The sequence below is a fragment of the Emydura macquarii genome, unplaced genomic scaffold (genome assembly GCF_026122565.2).
Source record: "Emydura macquarii macquarii isolate MOO-44397 ecotype Brisbane River unplaced genomic scaffold, CSIRO-AGI_Emac_v2 contig_2417, whole genome shotgun sequence".
NCBI classification, from domain to species: domain Eukaryota; kingdom Metazoa; phylum Chordata; order Testudines; family Chelidae; genus Emydura; species Emydura macquarii.
Window position 1 is genome coordinate 2,763,426 of NW_027132554.1, and position 22,690 is coordinate 2,786,115.

General features: G+C 42.6%; 2 protein-coding genes across 4 annotated transcripts in view; one reads left to right on the forward strand and one right to left on the reverse strand.

Moving 5' to 3' along the window:
* Window positions 1–1,914: 1,914 nt before the first annotated feature.
* On the reverse strand, window positions 1,915–3,254 carry MRPL41 (mitochondrial ribosomal protein L41). The gene is made up of 2 exons (XM_067561562.1): window positions 3,121–3,254; window positions 1,915–2,473 (listed from the first exon to the last, which is right to left on the reverse strand). The coding sequence occupies exon 2, from the start codon at window positions 2,462–2,464 to the stop codon at window positions 2,057–2,059; it is 408 nt and encodes a 135-aa protein (XP_067417663.1). The 5' UTR covers window positions 2,465–2,473; window positions 3,121–3,254; the 3' UTR covers window positions 1,915–2,056.
* A 136-nt stretch (window positions 3,255–3,390) lies between these two features.
* Window positions 3,391–22,690, forward strand: part of PNPLA7 (patatin like phospholipase domain containing 7) — a 242,711-nt gene continuing 223,411 nt past the window's right edge. Inside the window, exons 1-5 of one of the 3 annotated variants that reach the window (XM_067561557.1) lie at window positions 3,391–3,520; window positions 7,564–7,598; window positions 18,319–18,393; window positions 18,834–18,921; window positions 21,098–21,180. In XM_067561557.1, coding sequence (XP_067417658.1) covers window positions 7,566–7,598; window positions 18,319–18,393; window positions 18,834–18,921; window positions 21,098–21,180 — 279 coding nt within the window. In that variant the 5' untranslated portion in view covers window positions 3,391–3,520; window positions 7,564–7,565. Of the gene's footprint in view, window positions 3,521–7,085; window positions 7,434–7,563; window positions 7,599–18,318; window positions 18,394–18,833; window positions 18,922–21,097; window positions 21,181–21,978; window positions 22,031–22,690 lie in introns of those variants that run through there. The other 2 variants (XM_067561556.1, XM_067561558.1) reach the window with 2 other exon arrangements.

Below are 22,690 nucleotides of genomic sequence, written 5' to 3' on the forward strand. Positions count from 1 at the left end.
GCACCAGCTGCACGAATGGCCAAAGCCAGCGAATGGACAGTCAGCAGTCTGGTAGCAATTGCAGCCCAGCTGTGGGGGAAGAGGGGCTGACTAGGGCTGCAGGGGTGGGGCAGGGAGAGGGGAGCTGGGGAAAGTCAAGCAGAGGGTTTGTGGGGCCAAAGGGCTGCAGGAATGAGCAGGAGGGAAGGGACTAGAGGACTGAGAAGGGGAGGGGGAATAGGAGTAAAAGTGGTTCCCCCAAAAAGACAAAATACAGGTGGTAGGTCACCTTAGTAAAAAGTTTGGGAACCACTGGGTTTAGTGTACTTACGTTGGTTCAGTTCCTCCCTTTACGTGATGTGGAGAAGAGATTTGAATTTGGGTCTCCCACGTTACAGGAGAATGCCTTAGCCACAGGACTGTGGGATATTCTGGTATTGGTCTTTCCCAACCTCTCCTGTTAAAACTCTTCCACTTTTTATAAATAAATAAATTTATTTATAAATAAATAAAAAAAGTCAATGGTGCCATGTCTTGAAGTTGGATCTCCCACATCCTAGATGAGCACCTTACCCATCAGGCTATAGACAGTCTTTCCCTGGCTCAGTGACTGTTCATTATCATGCAACAGTAAATAACCAATTTCAGCACAGTAAGAGCCCACTATTTTCATGAAGTTAAAATAGGTGGTTGATGGAAAAATTTATCTCAGATGCAGAAAAAGCAGATTCCCTCTGAAAAAGAGTGGACATAAACCTGCTGCCGTGGGTACTAGTAATGACTGTTTCTTCCTTCTCCATCTTCAAGCTCCTATGCTTTTTAAAAAAAAAAAAAAAAAAAAAAAACTTAGAAGCTTGTGTACCCAGTTTTCACCCTAAGTGAGATGCTGGCAAAGGGTACATTAAAGTGGCTGTTCTCCCAACACAAGAGGACATAGCAACTACGCCCTCTCATGCTTAAGAGTCAATATTTTACATTTGCAGAGCCTTGTACAAACAAACCCCAGCTAGACATTGGGAGTGTGAGCTTCCCCAGCTGTAAAAGTGGACAAAGAAAGAAGGATTAATGGCTTATAGCAAGCCTGCTGTGGGACCTTGAGCAAAGCCAGGAATTCCAGCTTTCTAACTCCTTGTCCATTAAACATTGCAATATCTTGATTAATTACTTTGTCATTTTACATGCCCTATTCTCACATGGAGATGTCTTTTGCATCTCCAATACAAGTTGATGAAAAATAAAGGTACTTTAATATTAAATCAATTTTTAAAATTCTTAGAAGAGTAGTACTACTCAGATAAGTTAGAAAGCTGGATAGCTGCGGGTAGCGCCCGTTGTGTTTGTGTGAGATAATGACAAAGTTAATTTGATTTCCTTACACAAGAGGCTTTAAGAAGTGCAATGCTCTGACATTCAACCAGTTGCCTGACTTAGGAGCAGGCCTTAGTTGTACATAAATATTACAGATACTGATTGCATGCAAAAGAAAGTTGCCTTAAAACTGGGAATAGCCTCAGACTGGTCACACATTTATGTTTCAACAGGACAGTCTCCATCACTTTGAGACATGTTAGAACTACACCAAGGGTTCCTAACTTTCTTTTTGGAAGTTTGTCCCTGTGCTTGAGCAATACTCCATTTCATCTAGGACTGATCATTGGTCACTTAAGAGCAGGAAGATGGGAATTGCCCCACATAGTTAGTGGTTGGCTTAATACCCTGAAGGATGAGTGCTTGTATCCCCACCTCAGCTAACAATGGAAGCAGGTGGCTGACTGTGCATCTGCTGCCTTTGACCAGAGGCCAGAGTATGAAAGCTGCAGGTGAGGCCCAGGCAACAGTTGATCATATTCAGTGCTCTGCTCTCACCAATTCGTGAATTACAATCTGGTTACTTTTTAAAGAAGTTTGAGATATCTAAAAGTTACACAAAGCAAGTCAGTAAGATTTTCCTTTAATAGATACTGAAAAAGGGCAGCATGTGATTCCCGCTATACCCGAAATCTCCCTATTCAACATTTTATCAGCGTACTAGCTGCTGCAGGTTCTTTCAAGGGAAGGCTATAGTATTCCTTGCTTCTTAACGCACATAGTTCTTAGGAAACAACTGGAAGAGCTTGCCTTCTTGAGTAGGTTCAAATCCATATTTCTTGAGGTTATTGGGGTCAAAAGTTCCTCCTTTAACATCCTTCTCAATCTGTGGGGCAACAACTTCCATGAAAAGCTGTTTGGCTGTCAGCGGCGGCTCTGTTCCTTTAGGAGTCTTAAAGGAAACATACGGCTTGAGCTTGAATCCTGTCAAATCTGGAACCACAAATTCAGGGACCATTTCCTTAATTCTGATAAATTTCTTACTTGAGGTGACATAACCCAACCTCTTGGCTCCTCTGCCTTTGTTATAGGTTCTAGGGCCACGTTTGCTGGTAAATTCAGCCATTCTGTCTGCACCTCGGACCAGACCTCGGGTGAGGTTTGTAAGCAGCCCCATGTTGAATATCTGCAAGAGGAGAAAACAGTCATGTAAGAAGAGAGTACGAACAATTGTTCTTTTCATTGCAGTTTAGACAGGACTTAGACCTAAGCTGCACTGAGTTACAGAAGAGGCTGAGCATTCCCCTTCTAGCTGCTATGTGTAACCCATGCTGCATACTTACAGCATCCTGTGAACAGAGCACCCTCTGCTCCCACCCCACAGCGGCGGCTGCCTCAGAGCCGGGGGGTGCTGAGAGCCACTGAACCAAACTGTAAACCCTGCATCTGAGAAACCTCTTCAAGCCAGGGGTGTGGCAGCCCCCCCCCCCAACCCCTGTGCTCAGAGCGGGCCCCCAGAGGCAGCGCAGAACCCGACCGCGGCCGGGGGCGCTTTGCTGTCCGCCCCGGCAGTGGTTGCGGCAGGCTACGGGAGCTGCTGCGGCCGTTTGTCTCGCCGGACCCCGCGGGTCCCAGCAGTCGCGGCTCCACGAACCACGCAAGGGGGGGGCCCAGCCACGGGTCCTGCCGGCCCATCCGGCCGAGGGGCGCCTGAGGCCCGGCCGCCGGGACGAGGGGGTGGCCTGCCCCTGTCAGCCGACCAGCCGCCGCCTCGGCCCCCGCGCCCATGGGACCCCCAGACGAGAGGGCCTCACGCAGCCCGCCCCGCCTCACCGGTGCCGCCTTCTCCCCTCGGCTCGGCTCGGCTCGGCTCGGCGGCAGATCGCTCGCTCACGCCGATCTCATCCCCTCGGATTCGCCAGCCTGCGGCGCAGCCACTGAGCAGCTACCACCAACCCCCGGCCTCTATCATTGCATGTGGGAGTGCTCTGGCCAATCAGCGCCGAGAGTCTTGCAGGAGGCGGGAGGGAGGAGAGGAAACGTCATTGCGTGGCGCGTGCGTATGCGGCGTGCTTTCCTGAGGGCCGCGACAGGTAAGGGCGGGTCCCGTTTCCTGATGACCTCTGACCCTGACTGTGGCCTGACACGTCACTTCTGACCCAATTTGCTGCGCTTTTGTCATCTCCCCCACTTCCCGCCCCGCCTCCTTCAGAGAGCCGCCTCAGAGCCGCTGGTGAGTGCCTGGCGATCGCCCCGTCGACCCGAGGCTCCGGGCACCGGCCTTCGACCCAGCACCTCTTCGAGCAGCGTCTGGCCGGGCCTTGCCCCTGGGGCTGGAGAGCTGGGGCTCCTGCCCCCCGCGCGCTCAGCTCTGATATCCCCCGCCCCTGGTTCGACTCCCTTCTCCTGAGTCTCGCCCCAGCGCCCTGAATCGCTCTGGAGCCTGGATGCTGCCCAGGCCCGGTTTCTCTGGGGGCTCATGCAAGGTCTGGCCGTGGCCGGAGAAGCGAATGGCGGTGCCAGTGATGTGTGATGGGGGGCCCTGTTTGCAAGGCCGTTTTAAGACCTTCGTGGGCCCTAGGCACACTTGCCCTCGTAGGACCCCCCCCGACTGAAATAACTCATTTGATTTTAAGCTATTAATTTAAGCACATTCACTGCGAGGTTTTGTGGCCCCTAGTTATGCCACTCTGAGCAAAATGTCAAATAAAAATTGTTCAGAATTGAAACCTGCATGTCCTGCATTCCCTTTTGCTAATATTGTAACCATATTCCTTCAAAGCTTAGAAAATTTTAAATCTTGTCATAGAATTAAATTTACCCTGGATATACGTAATAATATAATAGTAATTTGAACCTTAGATAAATATATTTAATTTAAGAAGATAAATTCAAAATTCATATAGTTTGCTTTTCAAATTTTCAGATAAATTTTATTTTAGTTCACAATTTTTTGTAGGCCCTAGGCACTGTGCCTATTGTGCCAAATGGATAATATGGCCTGCCTGTTTGCTCACTTTATTGCTGAAAAGAGTCAGCTCTCCTGCTGTGTGTGTTACTTGGATGCAGGATTATTACAGTAAGGTCAGGTTATGATAGGAGCAGCACCACACTAACCTGCTCAAATGTTTGGGTGGGGGTAGAGTGAGAATTATTGCTGTTTGCTGTGTTGTTCTCACTGTGTTGATCCCAGGATATTAGAGAGACAAGGTGGGTGAGGTAATATATTTTGTTACTCAAGCACACTTTTCCCAGGCTTGAAGAAGGGCTACGTGTAAGCTGAAAAGCTTATCTGTCTCAGCAACAGAAATTGGTTCAATAAAAGATATTACCACATCCACCTTGTGTCTCTAATTATTATTGCTGCTGTTTATTTGGTAGTAGCTGTTGAAGACCACAGTCAGGACTGGGCATTGTGCTCAGTTTTGAACAAACATGAAGGAGATCATCCTAGAGAGCTTTCAATCTAAAGCCCCAATCGTACAAAGACTTATTTGCTTGCTTAATTACACATCGTGAATATTCCCATTGACTGTGCCTCACTAGTCTTTTGATGCGACTACTCACAATGCCAAAAATTTAAGTTTTTGGAAGATCAGGATCTAAACAGACACACGATATAACAGGCAAAAACCTAAACAAAATGTCAGAGTATATCGTGAGTCAGTTTTTCCCCACAGCCTTGCAAAATTGTTATGGAAGAGTACCAGTCTAGTCACAAAATCTACTTCCCTACCCTTTATGATGGTAATAATGAAAGAAAAAGGATTTAAAAAAACAAACTGACTAGCCTTTTAAGTGAATGAAAACAATGCGAAAAGCAAAGATGCTGCATCACAAAATGTCCTTCATTTTGACAGTTATAGTATACTGCAGTGGGTTTCAGTCTCTCTTCATTTGCAGACTCCTAAAAATTTTTGAGTGGAGGTGTGGACTCCTGGAAATCTTAGCTATAGTCTGTGGACCCTCATGGGTCCGCAGACCACCCGTTGAAAACCAGTGGTTTACTGTAACTATGTAGGATACTTCATAGTGTACTAGTAAATGTAATATTGTGTATTCTGTCAAAATCAAATAAAATCATAATGATATACAATGTCCCAATGGTGGCAAGGATTCACCACCTTTTTGTACAGGATGTGAAGTGTGCAGATTAATGGAATTCACATATAAATAATACAAAATCATAAACATCCATTATACTTATAGGCGGTCATTCCCCATATTTAAATAATAAGACATGCATGATAGAGTGAATATTATGATTTTTTCCCAATATTTTAAAAATGTTTCATTAGCTCTCTGTAGATCTAATATTTTTATCTATTGAAGTTTATATGCTGGCAGAAAATAATCTTTTTTTTCACAATTTGAGCAGAAAAACTAAGACTCATAAAACTCAAAATAAAATATTTGTTCTTATACTTTCACTTTTTCATTGTGGAATATGGAATGCTGAAACACTTTAATAATGTCCCTCGAGATATTTAATTACAACTTTTTCTGTAAATATTGATTAAAGGGACAGTCTCAACTTGAAATCTAGTCTATAAAAAAGAGATGTAAGTAGTTTAGTTTAAGGCACTTATTGCTGCCTTGGAGTCCCCATCACAATTTCTGTGGTTTTGTTCTGTTTTAAAAGTCTTTCTCTTTCCTATTGCTGTATGAGAGACTGACTAACAACAGAAGAAATTGACTGACGGTGACTCATTGGATTAGCCCCTATTACCTTCAACTCAGTCTTTTCGGAAGAGAATTTGTTGGGGGTACAACATAGAGGGCCTTTGTTTTTTAAGGCTTTGGGAAGAATGTTAGTTTCATTTAATTACCTATTGCTTTTTTAGCACAGTTCCTCATTACCCAGTCACTCTGCAATAGGATAAGAGAGGCTAACGTTCATTGCAGAAGTAGTATTTTTAGCTCATATATAGTACTTTGAGTTTTTTGGAAAAAATACTGTAAACTATTTATGCTAATGGCATTATGTAGGATGTGGCGACACTGTGTATTAGAACTTCCTATGTAGACCTGGCTACTGATTTGCAGTTCAGGTCTATGCTTTTAATTGTGGTAAATATTGGATCAGGTCTGGGTTTTATAATGGTTCTACAAGTGGTAACAATATGGCTATGAAAGGATAAAGGAAAAGAGCCCTGTAACAGGCTGATGGTGTTTGCCTAAAAACTGCATCATGTTAACAGTGGTGACCTTGTTGGAAAGTGGTGTTTGTTTTGCTGATTCAATGGTACAATTAGCTTGTTATACCCACTTGGACATAAGGAAAGTGGATATAGCTCTCAGAGAGAGCGTGAGAATGAGCCTGACTGAGCACACACTGCGCTGTAGGGTTTGGAGCAAAAAAAGAAACTTAAACATAGCCTTATGGTGTGGTGAAGAGAAGACTTGAGCTTCATTTTGGAAGTAGTGTGTAAATGCATTAGATCTCAGGAGGTATGACTTTTAATTCTGTAGCCTTGTGTACATTACCAAGCCTTGACCTCTCTAGGGAAAAAGGTGTATTTTTAATATGTATTAAGCTAACCCATGTTAAAATCCTAGGGTAGACAAGACAGTTAGCTGTTTGAGGTGAATGCCCTAGGATTTACTGGCTGACACATTAAAACTACAACAGTTTTATCCATGACTAGAATTTTAACATGGGTTAGCATAACACAAGTAAAAACACATCTTTTTTCTTAGTGAAGGTACAGGCCAAATGTTTTGGGGTTTTTTTTTTTAAAAAAACAACAACCCCTCATTGTTGCTAATAACAATTCAGCTGCACTGGTGTTGGAAACAGTGGGATCCCTAGTATGGAAGGCTCTCTGGCTCCCGCAGCCATTTTCAACATTATGTTTGAGACTTTCTCTAAGCAGGTTTAATTAATTTGGTGGGGTGGGGATGCCGGCTGGTTTTTTTCCCCTTCTTGCTGTATATGAGACACTTGAGTGAAATCCTATAATACACAGTCTGGTTAACACATAGAGAGCTTCATTAGCTATCATTGTTGCACTATAATATTAGAACAGCAAATCATCACCCTGTTTGCTTTATTTCTTCACTGAGGAACTTGCTGTTTCTTGTATGTCTCTCAGGAAGAAAAAGGAAGATGAAGGAAAAATGCAATATTCCTATTAACTTGCCTGGTAATGTCAAATAAATAAGCTTGAAGTACTAGTTCTCAGTTTGCATTATGGATGTTAACTCTGACAGTGGAAATGATGAATGTCACTTATTAACTAAGTTTTCTTCTCTCATTTATTACTCCCCCACAAGACATGGGTGATGAAGATAACAGCTTCAGCCTTGAGGTACAGTATGCTGAGTTTTTGTATTTATACTCTGACTTATTCAAGTGCTTATGGTATTTCCAGAATCTGTCACTTAACTTGCCCAGTTTAGTTACAACTGGCTAATTTGTTCAAGAACACAAAAATATTTACTGTAAATAAGAGCCTTTCCATATGTACGGTTTTTTTTGTTTTTCTTTTCCCCCACCAAAGCCTTAAAAAGGTTGACCCCAGCTTGCTGTCATTTTTCTAGCCCTCTGCATCCAGTTGCACTCCTTATCTCCTCCAACCTTTGTTGTAATCTAAGATATTACCAAAGTAACACAATGTAAGATGCATATACTATACTCTCACACCTCTTTGGTTGGCCTGCATACACTTATGGATACGCTTAACTTTGCTCAGGTGAGTTGTCCAATTCATTTCAATAATACAGCCACAGACTGAAGAGCTGGAGAATGGTAGAGTCCCCTGGCAATTATCTTTTACTATGACTATACCTTGGTGCACTAAGGTACATGATTTTAATAGTATTTTAAGACAAGGCTTTGGGTGGGAATTACTTGTTCCTAGGAGAAAAGGTAACACACATTAAATACCGAAACATAAGGCCAGGCCAGCTTTATTCAGATCACACTTTCAGCAATCAAAGCATAACCACATGGAAACAAATATATCTGACCAGCCAGAAGGATATCTAGTAAGCTAAGAGGGAGCTGGTGGTAATAACAGCAAGACAAGGCTCTTTTTACTGATGGGCGTTATCCACCATACTGCCTAGATGAGACATGCATCACCATCAGACACACCAAGGTAAAATTAGTTGTCAAGATAGAATTGTTGATCTGCAGTCCCAGATGTGCCCATAGTCTATTACAGCACGAACCGTGAAGAACATTCAGGACATGTTACCTTATGAATTGTTATGATATACTAATTATTGGCAACAGAACTTTGTGTATGTTTGCTAGACTTCTAAAGGGTATTGTCCTGGGAAGTAAACCCTCTGGACTAATTCCCACAGAAAAGAGACTAGTGGGAAAGAATAAGCAGGGACTAGTCTCACAAAACAGAGCTCCCTCTTCCCCAGTCTCTGCAGTATCGTTGGAAAGAGATCCCACTGGGAACAAGAGAACACAGGTTGTGGTGTGAGAAGTATTTGGGAACAGAACTACTCTTTGCATGGACAGGAAGGAGGGAGATTAGAAATAGCAGTGTAAGGAATTAAGCTAACAGCTGTAAGAATTTTTTGCCTGTGTATTTTCTCTTATAATTTAATTACGTGTGATTTAAAGCAAAGCTTGAAAAAATGACCAGACACCTACTAGCCAGGTGATATGAAGTAGGGTGAAAGGGGTGGAGAGGAGGAGAACACCAGGCTACTGTAGCCCCAACTTCTGGAATTCCTGTTAGTGTGCTGGCACTAGATCTTGTTGGAGGACTCTACCTTTCATATGGCCTTTGGCTAGTGAGTCTCGTATGTTTAAACCCATCCTGTCATATCTGGGTTATGGAGGAAAGAAGAAACTTTCTCTCTGTCCCTTCCGTTCTCCCTTCCATTCTTAAACCGAACAGTCAGGAGGTTCGGGGATGGCTCTGCTACTTTTATTTTCCCCACAAGTTCCTGGCTGCTGCTCCAGTGTCTCTGTACTGCTCTGCCCCCAACACTGCATCTGCATGTTGTGTCCTGCCCCATTTATAGTTTCAGTACACACTTCCACTATATGCAGGGTTCTCAATAACATGTTGAAATGACCAGTGTTTTGCTACTTCCCTCTGCAGCTGCTTGGGAAAGTTGTGGTCATCAGTGGAACTGTTGTATACTCAGGTGTAATATACTGCATCAGTTCACATTTTGAAAAATGTTTCAGGCTTTCATTTGTGCTAGAAACCTAACTTGAAACAGAAAAGTTCTAAATGACCAGCTTCCAACCTACTTTAGACTCCCTTTTTAATGTTCTGTGTGTAGGAACTGAGCGCTGAGATTGGTGTCAGAAATATTTATGTAACCTTACATGGTGATTTCCATAGTCTGAGTTTTTCTGTGGCTGTGTCTAATGGAACACCTTTTCTTGAATTGCACTTAGCAATCTGAACTGTATCTTCCTAATCTTTTATATTTAAAAGACTTCTATTGTATAACGTTATTTCCTTAACATAACTCTTAAGGGCTTTCACACTTTATGTAGGAGGTTCATAGACTCCAAGGCCAGAAGGGACTATTGTGATCATCTGGGCTGATCTCCTACATAACATAGGCCATAGAACTTCTCCATAATAATTCTTTAAGAGCCTATGAATCTTATTTAAATTACTGTATCTAAAATTCTATTGTTCTGGAAACAAATTGGAAAAATCGTGACTTTGTGATGGCACAGAAAACGACAATTTTAGGTGATCCCCTCAAAACACAGCACCCATTTACTTCAAGTATTTTGAATGTTATAGTGCATTTTAGAAAATTGGTAGAGTTCTTTAAATATTAGATTTTATTTTGATAAAGCATGTTGTTTATTTCTAGATTGCATAGCCTTATCAATTTCCTGTCCTCTTGAAACATATCTTTCCATTAGAAACAACGAACACCCTGCAGAAGCTCAGTTTGTTGGTAGGACTGAGGGAACACTGTATTGCTTATGTTTGATTTAGTTTTGGAAAATAGATTTGCACCCATAAAGGCTAGAAAGCTTTTAAAAATGTTTTTTTATGTATTTTGTTTTTAGATGAAAACTAAAGGAGTCCTGCAGAGGAATGGAGCCGTTGTTGACTTTAAAAAAAAATAGCAAAAAATTGTGGACTTCATGACAGTGACAAACAGCCATAGTTATGCTCTTTAGACCATATTGAGTACTTGCCTTCTGAAGTTAGATGACAAAACATTTGACCTCTATAACTTCATAGTCAACAGCTGTCTTAGACTAAATGCTCTATCAGTTCACATTTTGAAAGTTACCTTCTTAACTAAAAGACATATGCAACTTCCATTTAAAAAAAAAAAAAAGGCTTGTAGTTTGCAGAATCTGAACATCAGACTATATATTTATCAAATGCAGTTCCTGACAGATATATTGGCACATATATCAAATAAATAACTGAAATAGTTTTTGGCAGAGTAAATAATGTTCACAGCAAGGCATTCAGATAGACAAAAGTAGGAATTTTTAAACTTCTGCAGTGAATGAATGTTCAGATGTAAATGGCCAAAATTTTTTCTTCCCCTTTGTGAAAAATCAGATTTTTTTTTAGTCCTCCTCTAAGCAGTTCTGTAAACAGTCTAAGAATACACTCTACAACTAAAAAAGTTAATGAATAAAGTAAGCTTTATAATGGAAATAGACTGCCACTCAATATTTAAAATTGTAATCTGTGTCTCTATAAAACAGTGAAGAACCCTACTCTGTAATTTGGATACACAAAAGGAGACATTTATGTGGCAGCTGGGTGGAATATTCTGTCCTAAAACAGAATATGGTTGTGGCAAGAGGGAAGAGCTAAAGGTGATGTAGGAAAACTTCAGATGTCTTTACTTTTCATCTTTTAATTTTTTTAAAAAACAACTAAAATGTTCTAGTAATTCTTTTTGTAAGTTAAATGTATTGTTAACCTTACTTGTTTCTCAGATAATTGTCTCTGAATTTCCAGTGTATGGTGGTTTTTAAATAAGAATTAAAACAAGTCATTTGAGCACTAATCTTGGGGAAAGACGACTAATAGTTTCCATTCTAATACATACAGTGATGGATTTGGAGCTGCCTATAATAATTTACGAATACTGTATCTTGACCGGGCTATTGGGATGTCTATTTCAATATCTTGGTTTAGTTTAATAGCAGGCTGTTTGAGGAAAAAAGCAGGTAGTCAAAACAAGAGCTCCAGTGAAGACACCTCTGGGTAAATACTTCAGAAGGGTTAAGACACAATGGTTCAGGCATTAACTGGGAAGATCTTTTCTTGGCTCCTGCTAAATTATAAAGTTTGGTTTGCCAATTCTGGGAGCCTGTGCCTCAGTAGGATTATAAACTATTAAAAAAAACCCAAAAAAACAACTAAACCACTCTGGCTGGGGGCAGCAGTTGTTTCTGGGGAACAAATTGAAACATATTTGAACCCTTTTAGAGGCATAAAGAAGCTAGACCTTTATAGGCTTCCAGGGAAAGGTAAACCTTTAGGTAAGATAGACGTGTGTAGACCTTTTATTATTTTAAACCCTTATTCTGTGTTCCTACTGTTAAGATTAAACACTACTTTGTTTTAATAAGGCTGGTTTGGGTCACTGTATTCATTTCTCATCACACTCTCCTGAAGGAAATTGCTGTAGGTTACCATACTTAGTCAGGGCTGCTGGGGTAAACATGGTCAATACGCAAGGTACTGTTACGTAGGACCCAGTCTGGGAGTGGGAGAATTCTGGGATGCCACCCAGGGAAAGTAAAGACATGAGGCCTGAGACCAATAGGGAAGTGCAGCTAGCCCTGTAATCATGATGCGCACACACGCTTACAAAATGAAGCAGAATCTGTGGGACTGCGGTTTCTTGGCACCAGACATCATAGAGATAACGGAGTTTGTAACTTCCTGAAACAATGGCTATTTGGTTTGTGGAATTTACAAGCATTGCTGATTGTATTTGAGGAATTTATAAGCTCCTTAAATCAAGCTATTGCTCTACAGACCTGGTAAGAAATATGAGGGGTCTGTACTGATTAGTGTGAAGCTTTCAAGGTCTTATAGGACTGTGTTCGCCCCAGGCCTCTGTGAGGTCACCACCTCTCTCCTTGTTTACTGTTGATGTGCTCACTTCCCTCAGGTCATTATGAGGTCACTTCCTCTTCCCTTGTACCCCGAGGAACTGCCCCAGTAAAAACTGCCTCAGGCGCCTGGGAGCCTGTATTTGATGGGAATGTTCTCCTACTACACACCCTGGTATGAACATGGTGTGAGATCCTCCACATCTTCCTCGAGGGTCTGTATCTCTGCCTCCCCTTCTCACTTTTCTCCAGGAGCTAGATCAGAAACATCAGGTTCTTTCACTCTATGGCTTCCTGATTTTTTTCTCATACTCTGAATCCATGGATACTAAGCATTATCCAGAATTTACAAACAATTTGTGACAAATATGAACAGTGTTGCATAGTTAGATTCCCCCCCCTCCCCGGCGCGGGACATTAAGCGAGCCAGGGAGGTAAACAGTTCCCACTGAGTGTGTCATGCTGCTAGGTCTACTTTGAGATATATTTGAGAGGTCACATGGTCTAGGAATTCCATTGTTGGCTCTGCCAGTGGCTTCCTCTGCGTCAGTGGGGCAATGTACATGTAGGTTACTTGAGATAACATATACCTAGTTAGCCAAACCCCAAGACACTCCTGTGGTGTAACTAAAAGTTCTAAGATCTGTACAAAGCACCATACAAGTGGTTAACAGCCAAAGCACTTATTTGAAAAGTTTCTGCAAAGGTTGCAGGAGAAAAAAAGCATTCCAGGAAAAAACCTCTTAAGGGAAACTGAAAAGGGGTGTCTGAGGAAATTGGATTTGTGTTTTTTTGTTTCCCTGAGGTGTTTGATGGAGTTCTATGAAGAATTTTGTTCTTGGTGTTTAAACTTCACTTGCTACAGCATTGGAAAGGGTTGTGCCACAGCTGTAATTGATCCACCGCCTTGGGGGATGCTAGCTAGGTCGATAAGAATTCTCCTATTGATCTAACAGTGTCTATACTATGGCTTAGGTCGGCTTAAATACTTCTCTCAAGGGGTGAATTTTTCATACTCTTCAGCATCTAGCTGAAGTTGACTTAAGTTGACTTAAACTTTAGTGTAGACCAGGCCTTAGAAATAAGAGGAATATCAAGGTTGGGATATCCAAAGAATATCAAGGTTGGGCCCTTTGTTGAAGGGACAGGGGTGTTGAATCTGTTGACGAGCTTTTCTTCCAACTGTTTGTTAGGTGATCTTTGTTAACTACGTGTTAACAAAAGTAAAATAAGTTTTAAGATGTCTTATTAAAAATGCCTTCCCATCCAATTGCTTGGATTTCTTTTCCTTGATATGTCTGATGTTCTAAACAGACTACTTTTCCACTCATCCATGGAACAACAAGGTAGATAAAACCTGCATTTTGGATGTGTTTGCGGTCTTTTTGGTGGGGGGAACCCCAGAAAAAAATTTCTTCATATTTCTGCGTTAGCCAATATAAAGAAGCAAAAAAGGGCAGGACACAAACCATTTTTTTCTTTTCAGATTACCTTTAAAATTAAGTCTGTATTCTGGTCCCTGGAGGCTTATATTTTATTCTAGTTTATGGCAAAAGGTTTCATATATGTTCTCAGTGCGTATACGCCAGAACCCCAACACTTACCTCATGTCTGTTCCATTCTCAGGCCCAAGTGAAGAGAGGGTTTACGCTGACCAGCTAGTACAGCAGCCTGTGCGACAAAATGGCCTGCAAGGTCTTTCAGAGTGGCTCGCGGCTCCCCTCCCACTGGCTGCAGAAGGGAGCTAAGTACCCAGGCAGAGTGTGTTGCCAGTGCAGGCTCGTTGCTGCAGCCAAGGGGACGAGAGATTGGTGTTCCTGTCCCCCTGCTGTATCAGGGAACACGGCAAAGCACTCCGCCTGGGTCCCTAGGCTCTGGGGTCCCTGCTGCAGTCAGAGGGAGGAGTGCACTGATCTGGCTGCAGAAGGGGAGCTGCTGCCTAGGGACCCAGGTGGAGTGCATGATTTCCCTGCTGCAGCTGGCTGGACAGGAGATCTCTGCTGGAGCTGGGGGAGGGGAGCACTGAGCAAAGTGCTTCGCCTGGGTCCCTAGGTGCTGGGTCCCTGTTGGAGCCAGAGGGAGGGGAGCACTGATCTTCCATCCCCCTGGTTGCAGAAGGGAGCCACTGCCTAGGGACCCAAGTGAAGCACATGCTTTCCCTGCTGTAGCCAGGGAGCACAGGAGATCCTCCTCCCTGAAATCCTTCCCTCTGGCTGCAGTGGATGAGAGGGGAGGGGGGCTGCTGGCGGAGACTGGTGGCCCTTCAGGCTTGTAAAAATTATATTTGTGGCCCTTGAGCCAAAACGGTTGGGAACCCTGAGCTAATATATTAAAACTACAACTTGTCTACATTAGGATTTTAACCTATGTTGGTTAATTTGTAGTAGCACACCTTTTTCCTTGTGTAAATTTGGCTTAAGAGATGGACAGTGTGTGCCTTAGAGATGATGATAGCTTGCCAATTCTGTGGACATTGTCAGGCTTCTTTGTAAAAAGTGTTGATGTCCTTGGAAGGATGGTGCTAGAGTAATGCAAAGTATTATTTTTAAGAGATACTGTAAGGTTACTGCAAAAACAATGAGAGTTCTGCAGCACTTTAAAGACTAACAAATTTAAATTTCTGCAGGCATCAGCTTTCATGGGCTGTAACCCACTAAATACCTTCTCCTATGCAGGAAGGGAATGCATTTGTTATTTAGTACTATTACATATAATTATAAGCTGTTTATACCTGGCATATCTTGATGCACTTGACATGTCTTTGGTTGCATCTATACTGTTCTGTGCAAGAGAAGCAAAACACCATGCTCCTTTGTAACTTTAAAACAGACCTAGGACAATGGGTTTAATTTAGACTCTGCAGAAACAGTCCGTTATTGGCTTTAGTAACATAGCAGCTTATGCCAAATGACTCCAAGCTTCATGTTGTTATGCATCCTTTGATGTAATCTTGGAATGCTTCCTTGTATTAAACAGGGAACTACATCGATTAATGAAGGAGTTTAGGGGGAAAACACACAGCCTGCAGTTAACAGTGATGTAGTCATGGTGAGTGGAATAACCGAATTGTTAAATATAGGCAGGTGGTTTGAGTCCATGGATGGCTTGACAGCTGGAAAAGCTTCTGGTGCGATATGGTTGTATAGGACCTGAACAATCCTTTTGCCAAAGGAGTGGGAAGTTTTCCTTGGTGCATTTGGGTGTGTAAGCCATCAATTTCTAGAGAAAAGTTTTAGTGCAGTTTAGTTGTGAAGACAACCTTCCAAAGGTGAAGGGAATCCAGGCTGTTTGCATGAATCTGCAGACTGTTTCAGTGCTTATGATGCAGCTTGGTGCTTTGCGAAACAGCATCAGAATAAAATTCACAAGAGTCTCCTCAGGTTCCTCAGGGGTCGTTCAGAATCTTGTGCGCAGCTGTGGAACTATCCAGTCTTGTGTCAATTTGCTGCCACTGGCCTTTTGGGAGAGCAGTGAGCTGCAGCAGGGACTGGCCCTGGAGTTATTTGCAAGGGACCTTTGATCTCTGCTGACTGCAGTCAGTATCTGGGAGTGCTTCTTAGGGAGTTGCCTCTGTCCAGCATTCTTTCTCCCCAGAGGTCAGAAGCTGGCTTTTCTTCCTTCAAGGCCTTCTCATGGTGACTTTTCCTCAAAAAGATTTTGAATTAAATGCTCTGTAAATGAGACTTATCAGATCAAAACAAACTAAACTGTGTCCATAACAGACCTAGTCTTATACTCAGCCAGGCTGAAGGTAGGGTCACCTTGGACTAAGGCCTGGTCTCTACTAGAAAATTAGGTTGGATTAACTATGTTGCTCAGGAGTGTGAAAGAACCACATAGTTAAGCTGACCTAGCCCCCTGCATAGACAGTGCCAGGTTGACGGAACAATTCTTCCATGGATCCAGCTGCCACCTCTCGGGGAGGTGGATTACCTACTCTGATGGGAGAATGCCTTGTGATGGTGTAGGTAGCATCTGGTTGTAGCATTTCAAGTGTAGACCAGCCCCGAGTCCTTCATTTCTGCCCAGGATGTTCTTGGCAGGCCTGCCTGTTACAGACCTGTGGAGTTTTTGGGTTCTTCCACTCCTCTTTACTTGACTCAGCCCTTTTCTATTTTAATGGTATGTTATCATAGCCAGAGGCTGATTGACCCTTCAGGCAGGGTGCAAGGGAAGCAACCTGGTTGGAAACCAAGTAACTGACAGGCCTGGGCTTCTTATCGGCGCCTGCGCAATAACTTGCTCTTGTGTCTGCCCTTCTGCTTCCCTCATCTGTCACATTTACCTGTGTCTAAAGTAGGGGGCTAGTGACTGTTTGGTAAATCCAGTGATGCTGCTGTGCAAAGAGGGCTCTCCTGGAGCTATTTCTGTCTCCCGGGGTATGACCTGAGCATAGCATCCTCCAGTTGCACTCCTGTAACTATGTACCTCTACGCAGCCTGTGGCAGCAACTACTGAGCCTGGGTTGACAGACTTGGGCTTGTGGGGCTTGCACTACCACGCTGAAAGTAGCTGTGTGGGTGTTGCAGCTTGGGCTCTGAAGCCTAGCTGTGTGGGTGGGCTTCAGAGCCTGAGCTCCAGCCTGAGCTGCAACTTACAAGCATAGTCTACACAGCTGCTTGGAGTGTGAGCTCAGCATTAGTAAGGCTGCAGTTGGGACAGGGACAGGAAAGAGCTTCTTATCTCCTGAGGAAGCCCCCTAGAGAGTGGGTTTATAGCCAGAGTTGGATTGGTGGTCCCTGCACAATAGTAACTTCTCCTGCCTCTCCTGGGGCATGCTAACAATTATCTGACCTGAACTGAAACCTGTTCACCCCAGGGGTGGCAGCATTGCAGCGGTAGGCAAAAGGACTTCTATTTGTACTGGCTTTGATCCCACAGCCCGTATGTGCCAGGTCTCCTATTGACTGTAGCAGGAGTGTCGCCTGTGCCGTTGGTTACTAGAGTCTGCCATCTCAGAGTATTGTTGGATCCTCAGCTGCTGTTAATCAGACCTACAGCAACAGTGGCCATCTTCATCTGTGTCTGTCTCAGAGCTTGCTACTGTATGTTTTAGCTCTCCTCATTAACCGAAGAACCAGGACTCCAGGGCCAGAAGTGGGCGATCTCTCCTGTGGCTGCTAGATGGCTCTGCAGCATCGCACTTTCCCATTCTCTGGATTCTCTGGATTTTTGCTGATCTGATTGGCCCCGGTCCCAATTAGATCGGGTAAACAGGGTTCTGCTGTATAAATGTGTTTAAAAAGATACAGCCAGTCAAGCAGTAGCAAGTAGAAGTAGTGGAAACAAATGGTTACATATAAAATAAAATCAGAACGAGCATTCTAAAGCCTAAACTTAATTAACAAAATACTCTCATGTGTAAAGTACTGCTCACCAGCGCTGTACGGCCGGGTTTGACGGTGATCTTCCATTCAATGCTGTCAGCTCCCCTCTGTGAAAGATCCAGGGTGTCTGTTTGCATCCATAGACATATGGAAACAAACCATTGTCCTTATTCATAAACAGGACATTCCCCTGCTTGTTGTTGTTGTTTTTTTTTTTTTTTTTTGTCCGTGTCTCCCCTCTCCTCCACCCCCCCCATATACTCCTTTCTTGACTTGCCTTACCTTAAGAACATACATTTCGGTATAGAGACATAACTTCTTTAATATTATTCCTGCATGCATTTCACAATGATTATGTTGACCAGTAGTAGAGACTTTAGATGCCACCTTTGATAAAGTAATATGCATGTTCCTGACCCAGGGGATGCCTGTAAAACCCCATGTGCCCTCTGCCGATGGACATCAGGTTGAAAGGAAGACACTATATAAATGTAAGAGAATTACTCTGGATGCATGAGACCAGATATGGAGACACTTATTGAGATTTCTTGCTGTGTGTACAGAACCCTAATCTTCTATGATTCTATGATTGTCTTTTAAAGAGCCTTCAGTTTTGGAAGCTTTTTCCTTAAGTTATTAATTGTTCCCTTTCTGTTCTGGCTTTAGGCTAGATTCCCAGTGGGCATAGATCTACGAACACGAGTTCTTCAGTTCATAGAAGACAGAATGCAAACTACTATGGTAATATACAACTTTCATTGATTGGATGCAAGATAAAATGTGTGTATAAATAGCCTATATCCTCCTGCGTATTACTCTTCAGGTACAGTCAGCGCTTGAGTGGGTTATATGATCTCACACTACTACAATACATGAAGTGGCATTTCAGTTTCTGGTTTTCACCCCATGTGCTACCTACTGATTCAATTCATAGGTCCTTCAAATAGAAGCAGAGGATCTCAAGGGTGTGTGTGTAGGAGGGAGACTGAAATGGTTTAAATGCTGCAGTACTTAGTTATATCGCAGTTGGGTCACTTTTTATTTTTTTTTCAAAATGAGGATTTCTGAACATGCCCTTAATTTCCGCTCCCACACTTCGCTGAGTGTTTGCTGTAGGGTTGAACAAAGTTTAAAATATTCCTTAAATTAGTCACTCTCTTTTTCCTAACTTCCCCCCACAGCTAACAGGAATAATAATTGGAGCTGCAGTGGCGTTGTCCCTTATAGGGATTGTTGTGTTTGTCGTTTACAGAAAGGTGAAGCAATCTAGTAAGTATTCAACTTGCTACACATGCTTTAAAACACAGTCTTCTCAGTGGGCTCCTTTGCCCTAATATTTCCTTAATATAATGTAATGTGATATAGCCAGTGCTTGTATGAGAGGCTTGTTCGGGAGATAATGATGCAAGCAGGAAAATAGCCTTAAGAAGACACAGAATTTGTGTTGCATTGCTGATTGTGTCAACTGCTGAGGTCTAAGTGTGCGGCGTGTGCCTGCAATGTTCAGGAAGCTTAAAATCAGGTGGATTTAGTTTCTTTAGCATATAGTAAACTCTACAACATCACAATTAATACGTAAATAACATCGTGTAAGCAGGAAATGTCACTGAGCTTGAGTGGGACAGAGGTGAAAATTAGGGGCCATCCCTGTGAGACAATTGACAGATCCAGTGCACAGCTATAAAGGCAGCCCTAATCACTGGGGGAGAGCTTGACAAAAATTAAATATATAAATTATAACTCCCTTTGTGCTCTGGTATTAGAGACATGTTAAGTCCACTCTTCAGCTGCCTATTGTCTAGCCTGGCCTGGCCTGGTTGAGCAGAAATGGCATAAGTGAGACAACATGTGGTGGATCAGAGTCTAAGTTCTAGCCATCATATCTCCCTGGCAATCAAAGGCTGGAAGTACTATGGAGGCAGTATCCCTGGTGGCTGGGGGTGGGCCCTTAGTATGATTCTTGAGCCAACTGGGTGGTGGTTGTCAGGCTCCAGAGAAAGCTATGTCCAGGGAGTCTAAGGGTGACATTTGGGAGGGCAAGCGAGTACATGATGTGCTTTGAGGAGGTTGGTGAACCCAATAATTAGCTAGAAAACCCAATTAAACGAACTGTTTCCTGGTCTTGTCACTTTGTCCTGTTGCCCGTGTTTTCTTGTTGATCTTGTATGTGTCATTTTGTGGTTAAATCCAGCTAGTGACGTTTCTACATTATCACATCTAAAAGATACCTATTTTGAGGGGTCCATTCTTTTCTAAGACTAGAGGCTCATAGAAGTTGTAGATGGTCAATCCAATCATTTCATGGAGCATAGTCCATCAGCGGTTATTAGCCAAGGTCGTCAGGGACACAGTCCCATGTTTTGGGTGTCCCTAAACCACTGACTGCCAGAAGCTGGGACTGGACAACTGGAGAGGGATTACTGGATAATTGCCCTGTTCTGTTAATTCAGTCTGAAGTATCTGGCACTGGCCACTGTCAGAAGACAGGATGCTGGATAGATGAACCATTGGTATTACCCAGTATGGCGGTTCTTATGACATGCAGCATAGAAGGAACTATAGTATTTAAAACTAGACTGGACAAAGCAGTAGGAAGCATACCATAGCTAATATTAACAACTACTTAACTAAATAAAGCTAACTTAGAATATCAAACAAGTCCAAACAAGGGGAATGGCACTTGCTGAGAGCAAGGCTAGTTCCAGCAACCGTCACAGGCGGAAAGAAGGGACTGAGGGGGCGTAGGGCCAGCAGCGCCTCATATACCATGGCATGTGCGTGGGGCTCCAGCGGGCACCGGAGCTGGCCCTACAGGATCTCCTAAAGGGAAAAATGTTCCAGGAACCATGCACGGAGGCGTGCACTCACGTATAGTGGAATGAACATGAGCAACACATCTCAAAGAACATCAGTTACTGGCAAGTAACCTGGTTTTTCTCTGCCCCATCTCATTTATGTATTATGATGACAGTCTCTTCTGGGAACTAAGCACTAAACTTGGTTCCTGTTGGTCAGTGCTGCTTCCAGGACTGACTAGAAGAAGTCTCACACACTGACTTCCCTACCACCTGTTTTTTGCTATCTCCATAGCAGTTTTTGACCCCATAATAATTATAGTCAAGATTCCTTGGAGTACATCCTATAACCAACTACATAATGAGGCACAAGTCCACTGACAACGTGAACATAGATAGCTCATCACCCCAAAGGAGTGTTTAGATAGAACAGGGTTCTTTCCTGTCATTCATTTGAAATTGTACTAAAAAAGAGGTGTGGGGTTTTGCTCTAGTCTCCAATAGGAACATTTGAGAGTTTCATATGAATTTCTATTAGTAATGTAAATTCGATTCCATCCAGTGAACAAGGTCAGTGCATCTGCGTACTCCTCTTTCCCCTTGTTACAAACTATCTGCAGAGTTATTTTGATGATCCTTTTGTGTTTCAGGACAACCTCAACCACAAGTGCCTCAATACAGATTTCGCAAGAGAGACAAAGTAATGTTCTATGGGCGGAAGATCATGAGAAAGGTCAGTACATCTAATGGAGACGGGAGGGAGGATGGAAAATGAAGATTAAAATCCAGGAAGAAAAATATGAACTCCCAGATGCCTGCCCTCCTTACCATGGTTATTAGCCTCAGCCTAATACATCTGACTGCGTTTTTTCAGAAGAGATGTCTCTAATACATTGGTTTTGTCATCCTGGATCAGACCATTAGTTTTGTAGTCAGTATCCTGTTAATAGGCAGTGGCTAATACCTGATGTTTCAGAGCAAGTTAATCTTTCCCCTTGGAAAGAATGCACTTGTTTAGTTATGCAGGGCAGTGTGAGGAAAGGAAAGATTCCTTCCTAACTCTTATGGTTACCAGTTTTATAACCTGAGAGATGAGACATGATTGCCCTAGTCTTAGCATGTACAAGTGTAAAATTTCACTAATAGTTATTAAACTGTCCAAAGTCCCCCTTTCTGACCCTGCTTTTTAAAATCAATTTCAAGTGTATGACTTGGTGACCTCCTGAGACCAATCTGTGTGTGACATTCTTTTTAAACTAACATATATGTTGTTAAACTCTCTCTCTCGGTATTTAAAATGAATAATTCAGCTTCTTTGAAACATGCTCTATTGCTGTTTTTATTTTTAGGGTTCTGTGTGTGTGTTTTTTTCTTTTAAGCTGCTTAGATTAGATGGCATGGTGATCTAGAGAGACAGAAAACGAGTTGTGAATTAATTTTAAATGTTGGTATGGTAAATGGGAATTAATATTTTAAAATATTTTTACACTTAACAAAAAATGAATAAATAAACTTTTGTGTTGCCCTTAAGATTCAAGCTTCTTATTGGGGCTTACCTTTTAACTTGACGCTTACAAGTACAGGTATGTTTGGAAATAAGCTAATTAAAATGATTTCATCCTTCATATGAAAAGAACTGCTGAAATCTTGGTGTGATGCTTTATTCTTGATGACTGCATAATCCAACAAACCTTATCACCATCTAGAGCAGCTCCCTGGTCTTTAAGTGTAAGTGACAGCAGAGACCCCTGCTATTGTATCCTGTCAGGTAGAATGTTCTTTATTTTCTAGTTCTAATCTGAATAGCATCTTGGTAAAAATGGCATTGATGGGGTTCCTTGATTGTTTTATCTCTAGGACTTCCTTATCAGCCTTGCTTAGCTGAGTAAAAAGACACCCTTCCCCCCCACAATCTACAGCTCACCTTGGGATCTGACATGCAAGCTGGGGTCTTTCCCTTTTGTGAATCATCAGGAGTACAAAAGTTTTTGCAAGTCAAATCAGGCCCTCACTGACTGTGCAATCCCATCGTTTTGTCGATGCACAAGGCAGAACAGCATCCAGCTCACTCAGTCATAGATCTCTTGACCTTGCTGGGTAATAATGCAAGTCAAAGCAATAATGTACGTCTGACTGGCTTGACTTAAATCAGTGATTTAAATCATGATTTAAAGCAGCGAGCAGGAAACCTTGATTTAAATCTATTTTAAGCGTGTTTTGTATTTGTACTTTTTATTTTCCTA